Below are 13,430 nucleotides of genomic sequence, written 5' to 3'. Positions count from 1 at the left end.
CATTCCGTTCAACTGCTCTTGCAAGTCCTTTGCTGTCTATGACAGAATTACAATGTCATCGGCGAACCTCAAAGTATTTATTTCTTCTCCATAGATTTTAATGCCTATTCAGAACTTTTCTTTTGTTTCCTTTACTGCTTGCTCAATATACAGATTGAATAGCATCGGAGAGAGGCTACAGCCCTGTCTCACTCCCTTCCCAATCACTGCTTCCCTTTCACGTCCCTCGATCGGTAGGTAAAATATATATACAGGGTGGTCCATTGATAGTGACCGGGCCAAATATCTTACGAAATAAGTATCAAACGAAATAGCTACAAAGAACGAAACTCGTCTACCATGAAGGGGGAAACCAGATGGCGCTATGGTTGGCCCCCCCGATGGCATTGCCATAGGTCAAACTTACATCAACTGCGTTTTTTAAAATACGAACCCCCATTTTTTATTACATATTCGTGTAGTACGTAAAGAAATATGAATGCTTTAGTTGGACCACTTTTTTCGCTTTCTGATAGATGGCGCTGTAGTAGTCACAAACGTATAAATACGTGGTATCACCTAGCATTCCGCCAGTGCGGACGGTATTTGCTTCGTGATACATAACCCGTGTTAAAATGGACCATTTACCAATTGCGGAAAAGGTCGATATCGTGTTGATGTATGGCTATTGTGATCAAAATGCCCAACGGGCGTGTGCTATGTATGCTGCTCGGTATCCTGGACGACATCATCCAAGTGTCCGAGCCGTTCGCAGAATAGGTACGTTAGTTAAGGAAACAAGAAGTGTTCAGCCACATGTGAAACGTCAACCATGACCTGCAACAAATGATGATGCCAAAGTAGGTGTTTTAGCTGCTGTCGCGGATAATCCGCACATCAGTAGCAGACAAAGTGCGCGAGAATCGGGAATGTCAAAAACGTCGGTGTTGAGAATGCTATATCATCATCGATTGCACCCGTACCATATTTCTATGCACCAGGAATTGCATGGCGACGACTTTGAACGTCGTGTACAGTTCTGCCTCTGGGCACAAGAGAAATTATGGGACGATGACAGATTTTTTGCACGTGTTCTACTTAGCGACGGAGCGTCATTCACCAACAGCGGTAACGTAAACCGGCATAATATGCACTATTGGGCAACGGAAAATCCACGATGGCTGCGACAAGTGGAATATCAGCGATCTTGGCGGGTTAATGTATGGTGCGGCATTATGGGAGGAAGGATAATTGGCCCCCATTTTATCTTTGTCAGTCTAAATGGTGCAATGTATGCTGATATCCTACGTAATGTTCTACCGATGTTTGTACAAGATGTTTCACTGCATGAGAGAATGGCGTTTTACTTCCAACATGATGGATGTGCGGCACATAGCTCGCGTGCGGTTGAAGCGGTATTGAATAGCATATTTCATGACAGGTGGACTGGTCTTCGAAGCACCATACCATGGCCCGCACGTTCACCGGATTTTACGTCCCCGGATTTCTTTCTGTGGGGAAAGTTGAAGGGTATTTGCTATCGTGATCCACCGACAACGCCTGACAACATGCGTCAGCGCATTGTTAATGCATGTGCGAACATTACGGAAGGCGAAACTATTCGCTGTTGAGAGTACTGTCGTTACACGTATTGCCAAATGCATTGAGGTTGACGGATATCATTTTGAGTATTTATTACATTAATTTGGTATTTATAGGTAATCACGATGTAACAGCATCCATTCTCAGAAATGATAAGTTAGTACAGCATGGTATTATATTGGAACAACCGCAATAAAATGTTCAAAAGTACGTACGTTCTGTATTGTAATTTAAAAAAACTACCTGTGACCAACTGTTCGTCTAAAATTGTGAGCCATATGTTTGTGACTATTACAGCGCCATATCTCAAAAAGCAAAAAAAAAAAAAAAAAAATCCAACCAAAACATTCATACTTCTTTACGTACTCCACGAATATGTAATAAAAATGGGAGTTCCTGTTTAAAAAAAACCGAGTTGATATCCGTTTGACCTATGGCAGCGCCATCTAGCGGGCCAACCATAGCGCCATCTGGTTTCCCCCTTCAAGCTAGACAAGTTTTGTTTTTTTGTAGTTTTTTTTCGATTGACGCTTATTTCGTGAGGTATTTGGCCCGATCACGATCAATGGACCACCCTATATATATATATATATATATATATATATATATATATATATATATATATATATATATATATATATATCGGTAGGTAACGGCTACGTTAGTTGATGTATTTAGTGTTGTATTAGGTTCGTGCATAAGTTCATGGCTTCTTTGTTTTGCTTGTTGATATGCCTGTTTTTTTTTAACGGCTGTCATTTTTCAATGTAGTTCACTGTTGCTATATTTTATCATTTGGAAATAACGAATGGAGCTATGGACACTAGAAGATGGATTGCCACATGGAGAAATTGGAACACATCTGTCTTTTTCTTCTGTTTTAGTTTAAGAGAGGGTGACAACAGCGGAGGCAGCCAGAAACATTTGCGTCGTGTATGGGGATAATGCCATTGGAGAAGGCAGGGCAAGAAAATGGTTTTCTCGTTTAAAGGAGGATCTTTTCGAAATTAATGACAGTCCACGTTCAGGAAGACCTTCGGGGTTTGATGAAGATCGTTTAAACAGACTAACACACAATGATCGACGTCAGCGTTCTCGAGCACTGCGACATTTTCATGCAACGAGGAAGCGCCTAGTGTCTGGTGTGTGGGTACTGCATGGTCTAAGCCAGAATCACAAAATTCAGCCTGGTGGCCATATGTGCAACACTGACCATTCCTATCCCATAACGTTATTGGCGGCGAGAAACGGCGTGTTTATGCTAACAGAAGCAAAAGAATGGAATGGCTAAGTTAAAAAAAAAAAGAAAGAGAGAAAGAAAGAAAGAAAGAAAGAAATTCCCTATACAAAGACCTGCGCGCATATACAATTGATATTGTTATGCATGTGGTGGAACAGCGATGGTGTGGTATACTGCGAATTGCTCCCCTAGGGGTGTAATCAAAACAGCTGACAATTGTCAACAACTGAGACGACTTTCAGACTCGATCGAGGAACAACGACCAGGAAGACCGCGTGAAGTGATGCTGCTCCACGGTAACGCCCGGCCGCATTCTGCTAGAGCGTCAAAAAACACTACACAGGAGTTGGGTTGGAAAGTCATTCCGCTCCCACCTTATTCAGCTGACCTTGCGTCTTCAGATTTTCGACCTTTTCCGCTCTCTAATGAACAACCATCGACGAAATTCCTTTTCTTCTGAAAATGCGTTCCGAACATGGGTCGAAGATTTCTACAGTGGCCGAATCGAAAAGTTACCCCAGCGTTGGCAGACTGTCGTAAACAGTGAAGGAGAATACATAACTGATGACTTAAGTCTGTGTTATGTGTATCTGTTTATGGAAAGACGCTTGAACTTATGCACAGACCCAATAACTTGTGCTCTGCGAAAGTTTGCCATTTCAGTGGTACGGTACAATGATGCCCTATCAAAAGCGCGTCTGTTTGGTACAATTTGCGTATTAAATATCAAATAATGACATCTGTAGATACAGTCTTTAGACAGTGTATGTCATATTAAGAGGTTCGTCGCTTGTGTTGCGACTGTAGCGTGGCTGATACTATCGTGAGTTGTGACCTGTGAAGAGAAGGTTGACAGGCTCGCGTTTACCTCATTCCAGTTTTCTTTCGCTTTTTGTTTTCTAAAACATTCTGGATCTTCCTTATTCATTTAATAGAAGTTTTACCTCAAAAGTCGACGTTATTTATTATTTATGACCCATCTGCTGCAATTCTTGTTCGATTCCTGGCGGGGTCAGGGATTTTCTCTGCCTCGTGATGACTGGGTGTTGTGTGATGTCCTTAGGTTGTTAGTTAGGTTTAAGTAGTCCTTGGTTCTTGGTGACTGATGACCATAGATGTTAAGTCCCATAGTGCTCAGAGCCATTTGAACCAATTCTTGTTGCATAGGCTAGCGACTGGAATCTTTTCGCAGTGGCCACAAATCTTAACGTGACTGCCAATCTGTCAGAAAGTAAACACAAGTTACGCAGTGGACGATTTTGCTGTTACGAAACTTTCTATAACATATATATACACCTATATCTACGTTTATGAACTGGCTCATGTTTTTATTTTGCCGGTAAATATCTTTTTCAGTGATGTTGAGTAGCATCCAAAAAATCTCCTCTTCAATTCGAATGAAATTACGAAACGAATCTTGATCTTCAAATCGTTACGTTATTTCAGAGCGTTTGTGGTCAATGAAACATCGAGAATATGGACATTACGCATGCGCAAAGTGACATTAGACACGACCTCTTAACCACATTCAATTTAAAACGAAAATGGGATGAAAACGCAATTGAGTTAACAAATAACTTCTATTGCTATGTATCTCAGACCGTTGTACAGCATCATGTAGTGTTCCCCTGTCAATAATTTGCTGTTCAAGCCATCGACGTGTCCAGAATCTGCCTTGATTTTTCTCCGCTCCTCTTCGGCAGTCGCTAAGAGAGATAACGCGAGTTATTTTACGCGCATCGTAAAGGAATTGTGTCGTTTAGTAGGTAAATAAAGCCGAGTACGGCGGCTGGAGAGGGCTGAGGGCGCAAATCACGTTTACCAGCTCGTCCCGTGTGCCGACCACTCTCTGTCTCGTGAAGTCGGAATCCCGTCCACGTCCACGTCCACATCGTTTGCACCCTCGTCCCGTAGTAGGACGGCTTTACCGTCTATCCGTCATCGCTCATGTTTCAGTTCACTGCCTAGTACATTATTTTAACGCAGGGGTGTTGCGAAGATGACTATGCAACTTTGGCAATTCCTCGAAACATAATCATTCACCTTAGAGCCATAGTCTTGGCGTAATTATGTAGCAAAATACATCAAATTTTGGCTCAGGTAGTTTGCTAGTACGAATCACAACACAAGTTAGGTATAAAGAACTACATTCAACAGGAGAGACGTTTACGTCTATATCAACAGAGTAGCCCATATAACAACTGACAAGCACAATAAAACAGAATAAATACAATTGGACAGTCTCTATAAGGTATTACATTCAATAGAAGAGATGTACATGTATTAGAAGAACAGAATAGCTTCACGAGTGTAGTATTTTTCTTTTATTATACTGTGAGTGTCAGTTTCGTTTCAGCTGTCGTGTAGGCTTTTCTGATCTTTTAATACACATAGTCTATGTATCTCCTGCTGTATAGAGTTTTCTATAAATACATATATAAACTTGACCGTTATATAGAACTTATAACTATGACAAATTTAGATTCAGCTTTTTATATCACCTTCCTCGTATACCTCACACACACACACACACACACACACACACACACACACACACACACACACGCCCGCGAGCGCGCGAGAGCACACACAAACACAGTTTTCTCAATGCTGAGTATTAATTTTTTTTTTGTATGTTCCTTTCAGATCTTTAACTGTTTAGCTTAAATATTCTAATTGTATTGCAACTACGTTGTGAGAGACGGTATTCATTTTGTTTCTCGACTTCTCTGTCCGAGCGTAACAGTTTATTGACAGTTGCTTAACATTAATGTACCCTTTTGTCGACGGTAGTTAACTGTAGTCTAACGATGGCCTTCCAAGCCAAGAACTGGATAGCTAAATGGGTTAACACTGTAAAACACAAACATTTTTGTCTTATTCATTTATAAATATTCTTTTGCTCTTACAATCAGCGACGGAAGAATCTGTCAACATCTTTATAGATTAACCTGGTAGAACCAGTCATATGCTGTTACGAAACACAGCCATCCAAATACACATCTGTTTAGAGGATATAAAAAGGGACTGCATCCCACTATATAGGTATCTCAACAATAGAGTCATAATATTGAGACTGATGTTCGGCAACTGCTGCCGTTTTACGAAAATTACATGTTATCGGCTGCTTGGTTGAGTGTGGACTTACCTCCCCCTGCTCTCAAGCACTCTATGCGAGCTTCTGCTTTCACCTTGGAAGTCTGAAACAAGAAACACGTGGGAAAACACTCATTCAGCATGCCGTCTCACTTGTGTGAGCTGAAAATAAACCTCTGTATTTAGCACTATATCACATTTCTAATGCCAAAGGAATCTGATGAGGTCGCGAGGATACAGCATTCATCAAAATAACGAAATTATACACACACAGTATTCTGCTGATAAGAAAGGTAACATACAACTCGTAAGCGTACCTACCTCAGACCTTCTAATGCTGTGTTTCAGGTCTTCGATTTTCGTTTCCAGATCTGGTCCATTTACATCGTTTGGATCGACCTGAAATTAAGGAGACAGCAAGAGGTTAGCAACCTGAATAGGAAACTTGAAATACTGAGCCTACACTTTGGCAACAATCTTTCTTGCTCTATAGCAGAAATGGAGCCTTTATTGCTACATAAATGTGGTAATTGTCATTTTTTGTCACAACTACCTAACGAACGCATTTGGGTGTATTTCCACGCTTCTGAGTGCAAAACATGTTTTCGCGCAGCTGCAAAGACACAGACACGCAGTTCAACATCATGCTTAGCAGGAGTCTCAAAATAATTGAAAGTGTGTTCTTTTCTGCTGTCCGCTATCAAACGATTGAAGCTGCTTTCGTAGTGCCTTGTTTATTCACACCAGTTCATCCCAAAATACACTTCGGAGAGCTGAAATTTACCTCTGACAAAGGGACATGGCAGAAATGAATTACTTACCATAATCATAATAAGAAATAAAATATGTAAACAATTTTAGGATCTATTCAGTTGATCTTAATGCCACGTAAACGAAGCGATATGTAAATCGCTACTTCTGATGGGAAGTTGCAGAAAAAGCAGTGTCCAGTTTGATGCTCTTATTGTGTAAGTTTTAAGTCAGAGGATGGCGAAACATCAAAGACGTTCAGGTTAGAAACACTCAGATGCGTATACAAATTTGTCATACTTTGGGCCTATGTCTGTCTGCAATATTCGTAGAATACCGGGTCTTATCGATTCCGAGCACAGCGCACTGGAGTGGATCAATTAAGATACGGTCTAACTAAAAGAAACGCCGTACATTTTGCCAGTAATGCTCTGATAGCCACTGCTATAGTACGGAACACGAACACAGGCACACAAGAGACAAGCTGTAACTGATTGGAGTATAAAATTCTCATAAATTCAACAGTCATCGCGGTCATTATTGGCGTCATTAACGTTTCAGTCATCAATTCGATGACAAAAAATGAAGTTGCTCTCGTGTGAACAGTTTGCCTTTGACTCCAACGCATCTTTAAGCTCATCTTCTGTGAGGTCAGAAGCATCAGCATCGCAGACGTTGGGTCTGTCTTACACAGGACACGCCGGCTATGGACCTAGCTGTATGGCGAGGGCTGCTATCATTTAAGATTCTGATGCCATTTTAGTGCTTGCAGAAGGCCATCTGTTTAAATCTAGCTATTACGTTCACCAGATTCTGCTGCTATTTATCTAACGTATCCCGAGCAACATTCTGTGAGATGTGCACACCATACCCTATATTACAGTTAAGTAAGCTTACAAAAGGGTACCCATACCTTTTTACGGTCAGATCGTTTACAACACATTTCGTAGATAGAAGATTTGTAAGTACAACAAAAATCTTTTGCTTCTGCAACCACGACATTCAAACGACCTTTCCGTGTAACGAGTTGCCTTTCAACGTGACAATGTACCTCACGATATTACAAGGCATCTGAGTTATAGTTAAAGCGCAGAAGGGTTGTAATATGTACGAAAAGGCCCCAACGGTGTTGGTCGGGGGGAAGGGGTGGGGGTTGGAGGGGGGTCTTGGTGTTCGCTTCTGTCTGAGCTAGAACATGAGGTAAAAAGTTTTTGGTTTAACCCGGCATATATGCACACATTCGAACATCTGTCTTACTGTAACTATCTTATAATATACTAAAAAAGTTGAACGACGAACCGGAACTGGCGCCCAGGTAAACTGTGCCAATCAATTAATTCCTTTTGCAAAAGATATTAATTAGGCTGAAATTAATACTCAGTTAATGGCACCATTTCTATACGCACCGTTCGAATTTTATGTGTAAAAACATTCAGCTTCGTTCGGATTTTACGTGTAAAGTCACCCTTAAATGACTCCGGACTGGTGCGTGGCTCATATTGCTCAGATTTGATTCACCGCTGTATGATCTGACCCTGGTGTATAAAATTTAACCATTTGATAAAATCTTGCTTCGTTTGGATTTTACGTGCAGAAAACATGTTTCTCTGGAAGATTTTCTAAGCCCGCCACTTCTGTACTTTAAACTTGTGCAAATCGGTTCAAACTTTGCGCGAAGGTAGATAAATCTATAAAGTCAAAAGGAATTTTTTTATTCAGTTGTATTTTGCCCTTTGTCGAGGAACGCTATTTAAAGTAGAACTAAACGTACCAAGCAAAATACGTTCTTGCGCGGAAACAGTTTAAACTTATCAAATAACTAAAAAAATGCTTTCTTACGATAAAACTGAATACTCGTTTTCACAAATCTAGCTTCATTCGGATATTACGTGCAATAAACACGCTTTTTATGGGGTTTCTTACGCGCGCCACCTCTAAACTTTACATAGCTACAAATTAATAACTTCCGATGTCAGTCACTATGCTATGCGCCGTCAGCATATCTGTAAATAAAAGAACGGCAGACTGTTAGACTTAAAATTTGCAGACACACATTCCATGTATCTGGTCACATTGTCGTTATTGTGAAAATAACTCCGCTAATGCACAGAATGAATAATCACAGTATCCAGTATACACCTTAAAATTTTCGGTTTCTCCTACAGATACCTTTATACGACGTAAGTTTCATCTGTAACACATCTTGACTAATCTGATTAGCTTCTAGAGTACTTCAAATTCTCTCCTTATATTTAAGACCACTATGGTTGTAAGTTACCGCAGGCCTTTTTGAAATATAAAATTATACATGGACATCTACACTGAAATCCCGCGTTTTCTCAGTTATTTATCTTAGAGTGAACAAATGATCCAGTAAGGTGCTAATTCTGCGGAAACCGCATTGGTAGTTCCCAGTTAGTTCTTCAGACTGAGAAACCCGCGTGAAACTTTCGCACTTTTATCGTTTTTAAATAATGACAGTGTGTAGAATAAGTATGTATGGGATAAGGGTAGACGTGAGAATGAAGAGAAATCATCTCTAAAATGAACCGAACGACGTGGAATAATAATCATGAATTTATGATACATCCTGTATACAGGGTGAGTCACCTTACATTACCGCTGGATGTATTTCGTAAACCACATCAAATACTGACGAACCGATTCCACAGACCGAACGTGAAGAGAGGGGCTAGTGTAATTGGTTAATACAAACCATAAAAAAATGCACGGAAGTATGTTTTTTAACACAAACTTACGTTTTTTTAAATGGAACCCCGTTAGTTTTGTCAGCACAACTGAACATATAAACAAATACGTAATCAGTGCCGTTTGTTGCATTGTAAAATGTTAATTACATCCGGAGATAAAATGGTTCAAATGGCTCTGAGCACTATGGGACTCAACTTCTGAGGTCATTAGTCCCCTAGAAGTTAGAACTAGTTAAACCTAACTAACCTAAGGACATCACACACATCCATGCCCGAGGCAGGATTCGAACCTGCGACCGTAGCGGTCTCGCGGTTCCAGACTGCAGCGCCTAGAACCGCACGGCCACTTCGGCCGGCATCCGGAGATATTGTAACCTAAAGTTGACGCTCGAGTACCACTCCTCCACTGTTCGATCGTGTGTATCGGAGAGCACCGAATTACGCAGGGATCCAAAGGGAGCGGTGATGCACCTTAGGTACAGAACAGACTGGAACAGCACATTACGTCCACATGCTAACAACTTTTTATTGGTCTTTTTCACTGACGCACATGTACATTGCCATGAGGGGTGAGGTACACGTTCGACGGGCGTTTCATAGGACGTGGAGGACGTATAAATTGGCCAGCCCGTTCTCCTGATCTTACACATCTGGACTTCTTTCTGTGGGGTACGTTAAAGGAGAATGTGTACCGTGATATGCCTACAACCCCAGAGGATATGAAACAACGTATTGTGGCAGCCTGCGGCGACAGTACACCACATGAACTGCGGCGTGTACGACATTCATTACGCCAGAGATTGCAATTGTATGTAGCAAATGATGGCCACCACATTGAACATCTATTGGCCTGACATGTCGGGACACGCTTTATTCCACTCCGTAATTGAAAACGGAAACCACGTGTGTACGTGTACCTCACCCCTCATGGTAATGTACATGTGCGTCAGTGAATAAGACCAATAAAAAGGTGTTAGCATGTAGACATAGTGTGCTGTTCCAGTCTCTCCTAAGGTCCATCACCGTTCCCTTTGGATCCCTACGTAATTCGGTGCTCTCCGATACACACGATCGAACAGCGGAGGAGTGGTACTCAAGCGTCAACTTTAGGTTACAATATCTCCGGATGTAATTATCATTTTGCAATGCCACAAACGGCACTGATTACATATTTGTTTATATGTTCAGATGTGCTAACAAAGCTAACGGGGTTCCATTTCAAAAAACGTAGGTTTGTGTTAAAAAACATACTTCCGTGCATTTTTTTATGGTTTGTATTAACCAATTACACTAGCCCCTCTCCTCACGTTCGGTCTGTGGAATCGATTCGTCAGTATTTGATGTGGTTTACGAAATATATCCAGCGGTAACGTTAGGTGACTCACCCTGTATACATGTCCAAGTGTGCAAAAATGTGTTTTCCATTCGGAATGTTTTTCCCGGCTTATACGACGGGCAGAGATAAGGGACTGTCAGTAGGGCCACGCAACCTATAACTGTAATTCGACAGACGTTTTCAGTTACAGTCAGCAATTTACGCCACGATAGCAACAGGTAAATCACAATTCAAGGCGACAATGGCAATTACGTTTCGGAAAATATATTCGTTTAGGAAAGTCATCTTGTCTGATGGGCAGAGATGATGGACTACCGCAGTGACAGTGCTCCATACAAATCACTGCTTATTCGTGATTAATAAGTTAGCTTCGTAAAATATGGCTATGTAGCTGAGTATCCACGGTGCCCTTTTGCCTGTGATACTTGAAGGTCTCTTTTATGTCAAAATTTTCCACAAATTGTAAGCTTTAGCGCAAAATCGATCCATATCTTCAGAAGCCGGTTATAAACCTTTCTAACGATACCTCATTCATACCTATGTGATAAGTATGTGTTGAGAAAAAGGGATGTTGACTTGAGAAATAATATATATGATACAGGGATGAGACTGTTTAATGGGCACATCAATAGGATTTTTAGAATGACATCCAGGAAGGCAGCTCCTTTGTAGTTATCACACAATAGGGGATCATTCTTCTTAAATATGGGGCATATAACTCGGTTTTCCAGTCCGCAGATATGGTTTGTGTCTTATAAATCATTTCTATTAAAGACTGTAGTTATAAGTCTATACCACTGGCCACTGAATTTACAGCGGCATGAAGAAGGCAGCCAACGAGCGTCAAGTTGTCAAGATGTGTAGTGCATGTTTCAATGTGCAAATAATCAGGAATTTCTGCAAAACCGCACGAATTATGTAGGAGTAACTCCATCCACACTCTGTCTATAAGGAAAGATTACGCAGCGGATTTCTCATTCGGAAATCACATTTTTGTGTTGGTTCTTTGTGGAAAGAACTTGTTATATCTCGTGTAAGAAGGAGGAATGTCTATTGGCGGAATTGTAACCAGTGGACACTGCGGGTTGTTGTTCCTCGATGTTGCTTCTTATGTTCACTGATTCCATGACTATCATTCCATATGGAAAGGATGGATCTAGGACGACCATACTCAAGGACATGCGACTAGCGCCCGAAAGGACAGACATATTGCCTGCTGAGGAGCGCATGATCGTACAGCCACCACAGGTGTCATGAATCAAGAAAAGAGTTTGGTTGCAACAAGGAAAGTATCCCACACGGCAGTACGACTGAGTCTGGAGCGCCATGGACTCTCAGCACGGCGACCAAAAAGGGCGCACCCAGTGACAACACTGGACACCCATGTCTTTTCAGACCGAGTCCCAGTCGTGTGTACAGCATCCCAACGGACGATCCGTACGTGGCGGCTGGGGAGCGAATGAACTTTTCCAGCACATTCGTAGTCGATATACGTGCCCAGCAACTGGCGTGATGTTGGAGTACACATGATCATCGCTGGTTTCAAGCCGGTAATGTGGAGGTCAGTCGTTACATTCTCGATGTGTTAAAGCTGGTGGCCGAGCCCTGTCTTCGAGGTGTAAGCGAAGTTATCTTTCAAAAATATAGCGCCAGAACAACTGCTCCCTGTGCTGTCCTAACCCCGTATGGAGGGTGTTCGACTGTTGCCGTACTGCACGTTCTCCAAATCACTCATCCATTGGAAACCTTCGGTAATGTTGAACCGAACTTGAATAAATCGTTTAAGTAATGATCTTTTAACGGCCAGCTTCGTTGCATTATAGCACCATCTTCAAACTGCTGGTAGTGCCACATGGCCACATGGAGACCCCCCCCCCCCCGACCTCCCCTGTCCTATTCCAGGTTACACAACTAACAAGATGAAGATGCTACTTTAACGCAGCGAAACCTGTCTTTAATAAATAATCCCTTAGCAGATGTTTGCAACTATTCAAGTTCAGTTTACAACGAATTTCAACGGCTGTGGCTGCCTACATTATAGAGTGTCTGGTAACTTGTTGCCGCGAGAAATGCCCACCCCCACAGGCCCACTTCTATGACTGATGAACTGTCAGAGGCTTGAAGCAGCGTGGAACGACGTACCCGCATCTGTCAGCCAAGTTCAGTTCAAGAGCCTTTGTTGCTAACAGATGCAGCATCAGCGTTTAATGTCGCAACCTGTGAAATTAATCACTTACACCCCCTAGTATACCGCATATTTATATACAAGTAATATTTCGTTGTTTTCTCTTCTTTAGCTGCAGTTTTAATGGCCAGAAGTGTATTATTTATATATGAGAAACTTCTGACACACTGTGTTACCAGAAAGAAAAATGCTTCTATGATGGCACAAAAAAGTCGAATATGTCCTGGGCAGACTTAGTGATAGAAAGGAACCAGCCTTACAACATAAACTAGTTCCCTTCTTTTATATCCCTAACTCTGTCCAGGACATATTCGCCTTTTTGTAGTATGACAGCAACGTTTTCGATTCTGGTTCTCAACTTTTACTCCAGCGTAATTTTTACATAAGACCGCCACAGCTTGGCAACCGATGTAAATTTTTTTTTGACTCGGGCGACGACTTACCCGCGATAGGCTTTTTCTGTTGTCTTCCTAACCATGTTGCTTGTATCGTAACAACGGATAAAGCTTTCACAAAACAACAAGACGACCA

The 13,430-nt window shown here is 41.6% G+C and overlaps 1 protein-coding gene across 1 annotated transcript in view; it reads right to left on the bottom strand.

The window, feature by feature from the left end:
• LOC124613554 (protein nervous wreck) overlaps positions 1 to 13,430 on the bottom strand; it is a 754,174-nt gene that overhangs the window by 129,982 nt on the left and 610,762 nt on the right. Inside the window, exons 11-12 of the mRNA XM_047142268.1 lie at positions 6,239 to 6,316; positions 5,970 to 6,021 (exon numbers count right to left, since the gene is read on the bottom strand). Coding sequence (XP_046998224.1) covers positions 5,970 to 6,021; positions 6,239 to 6,316 — 130 coding nt within the window. The remainder of the gene's footprint in view (positions 1 to 5,969; positions 6,022 to 6,238; positions 6,317 to 13,430) is intronic.

The sequence above is a fragment of the Schistocerca americana genome, chromosome 4 (genome assembly GCF_021461395.2).
Source record: "Schistocerca americana isolate TAMUIC-IGC-003095 chromosome 4, iqSchAmer2.1, whole genome shotgun sequence".
Classification (NCBI taxonomy): Eukaryota; Metazoa; Arthropoda; class Insecta; order Orthoptera; family Acrididae; genus Schistocerca; species Schistocerca americana.
Note: the sequence above shows the minus strand (reverse complement) of the source record. Positions and strands in the feature narration are given on the sequence as shown.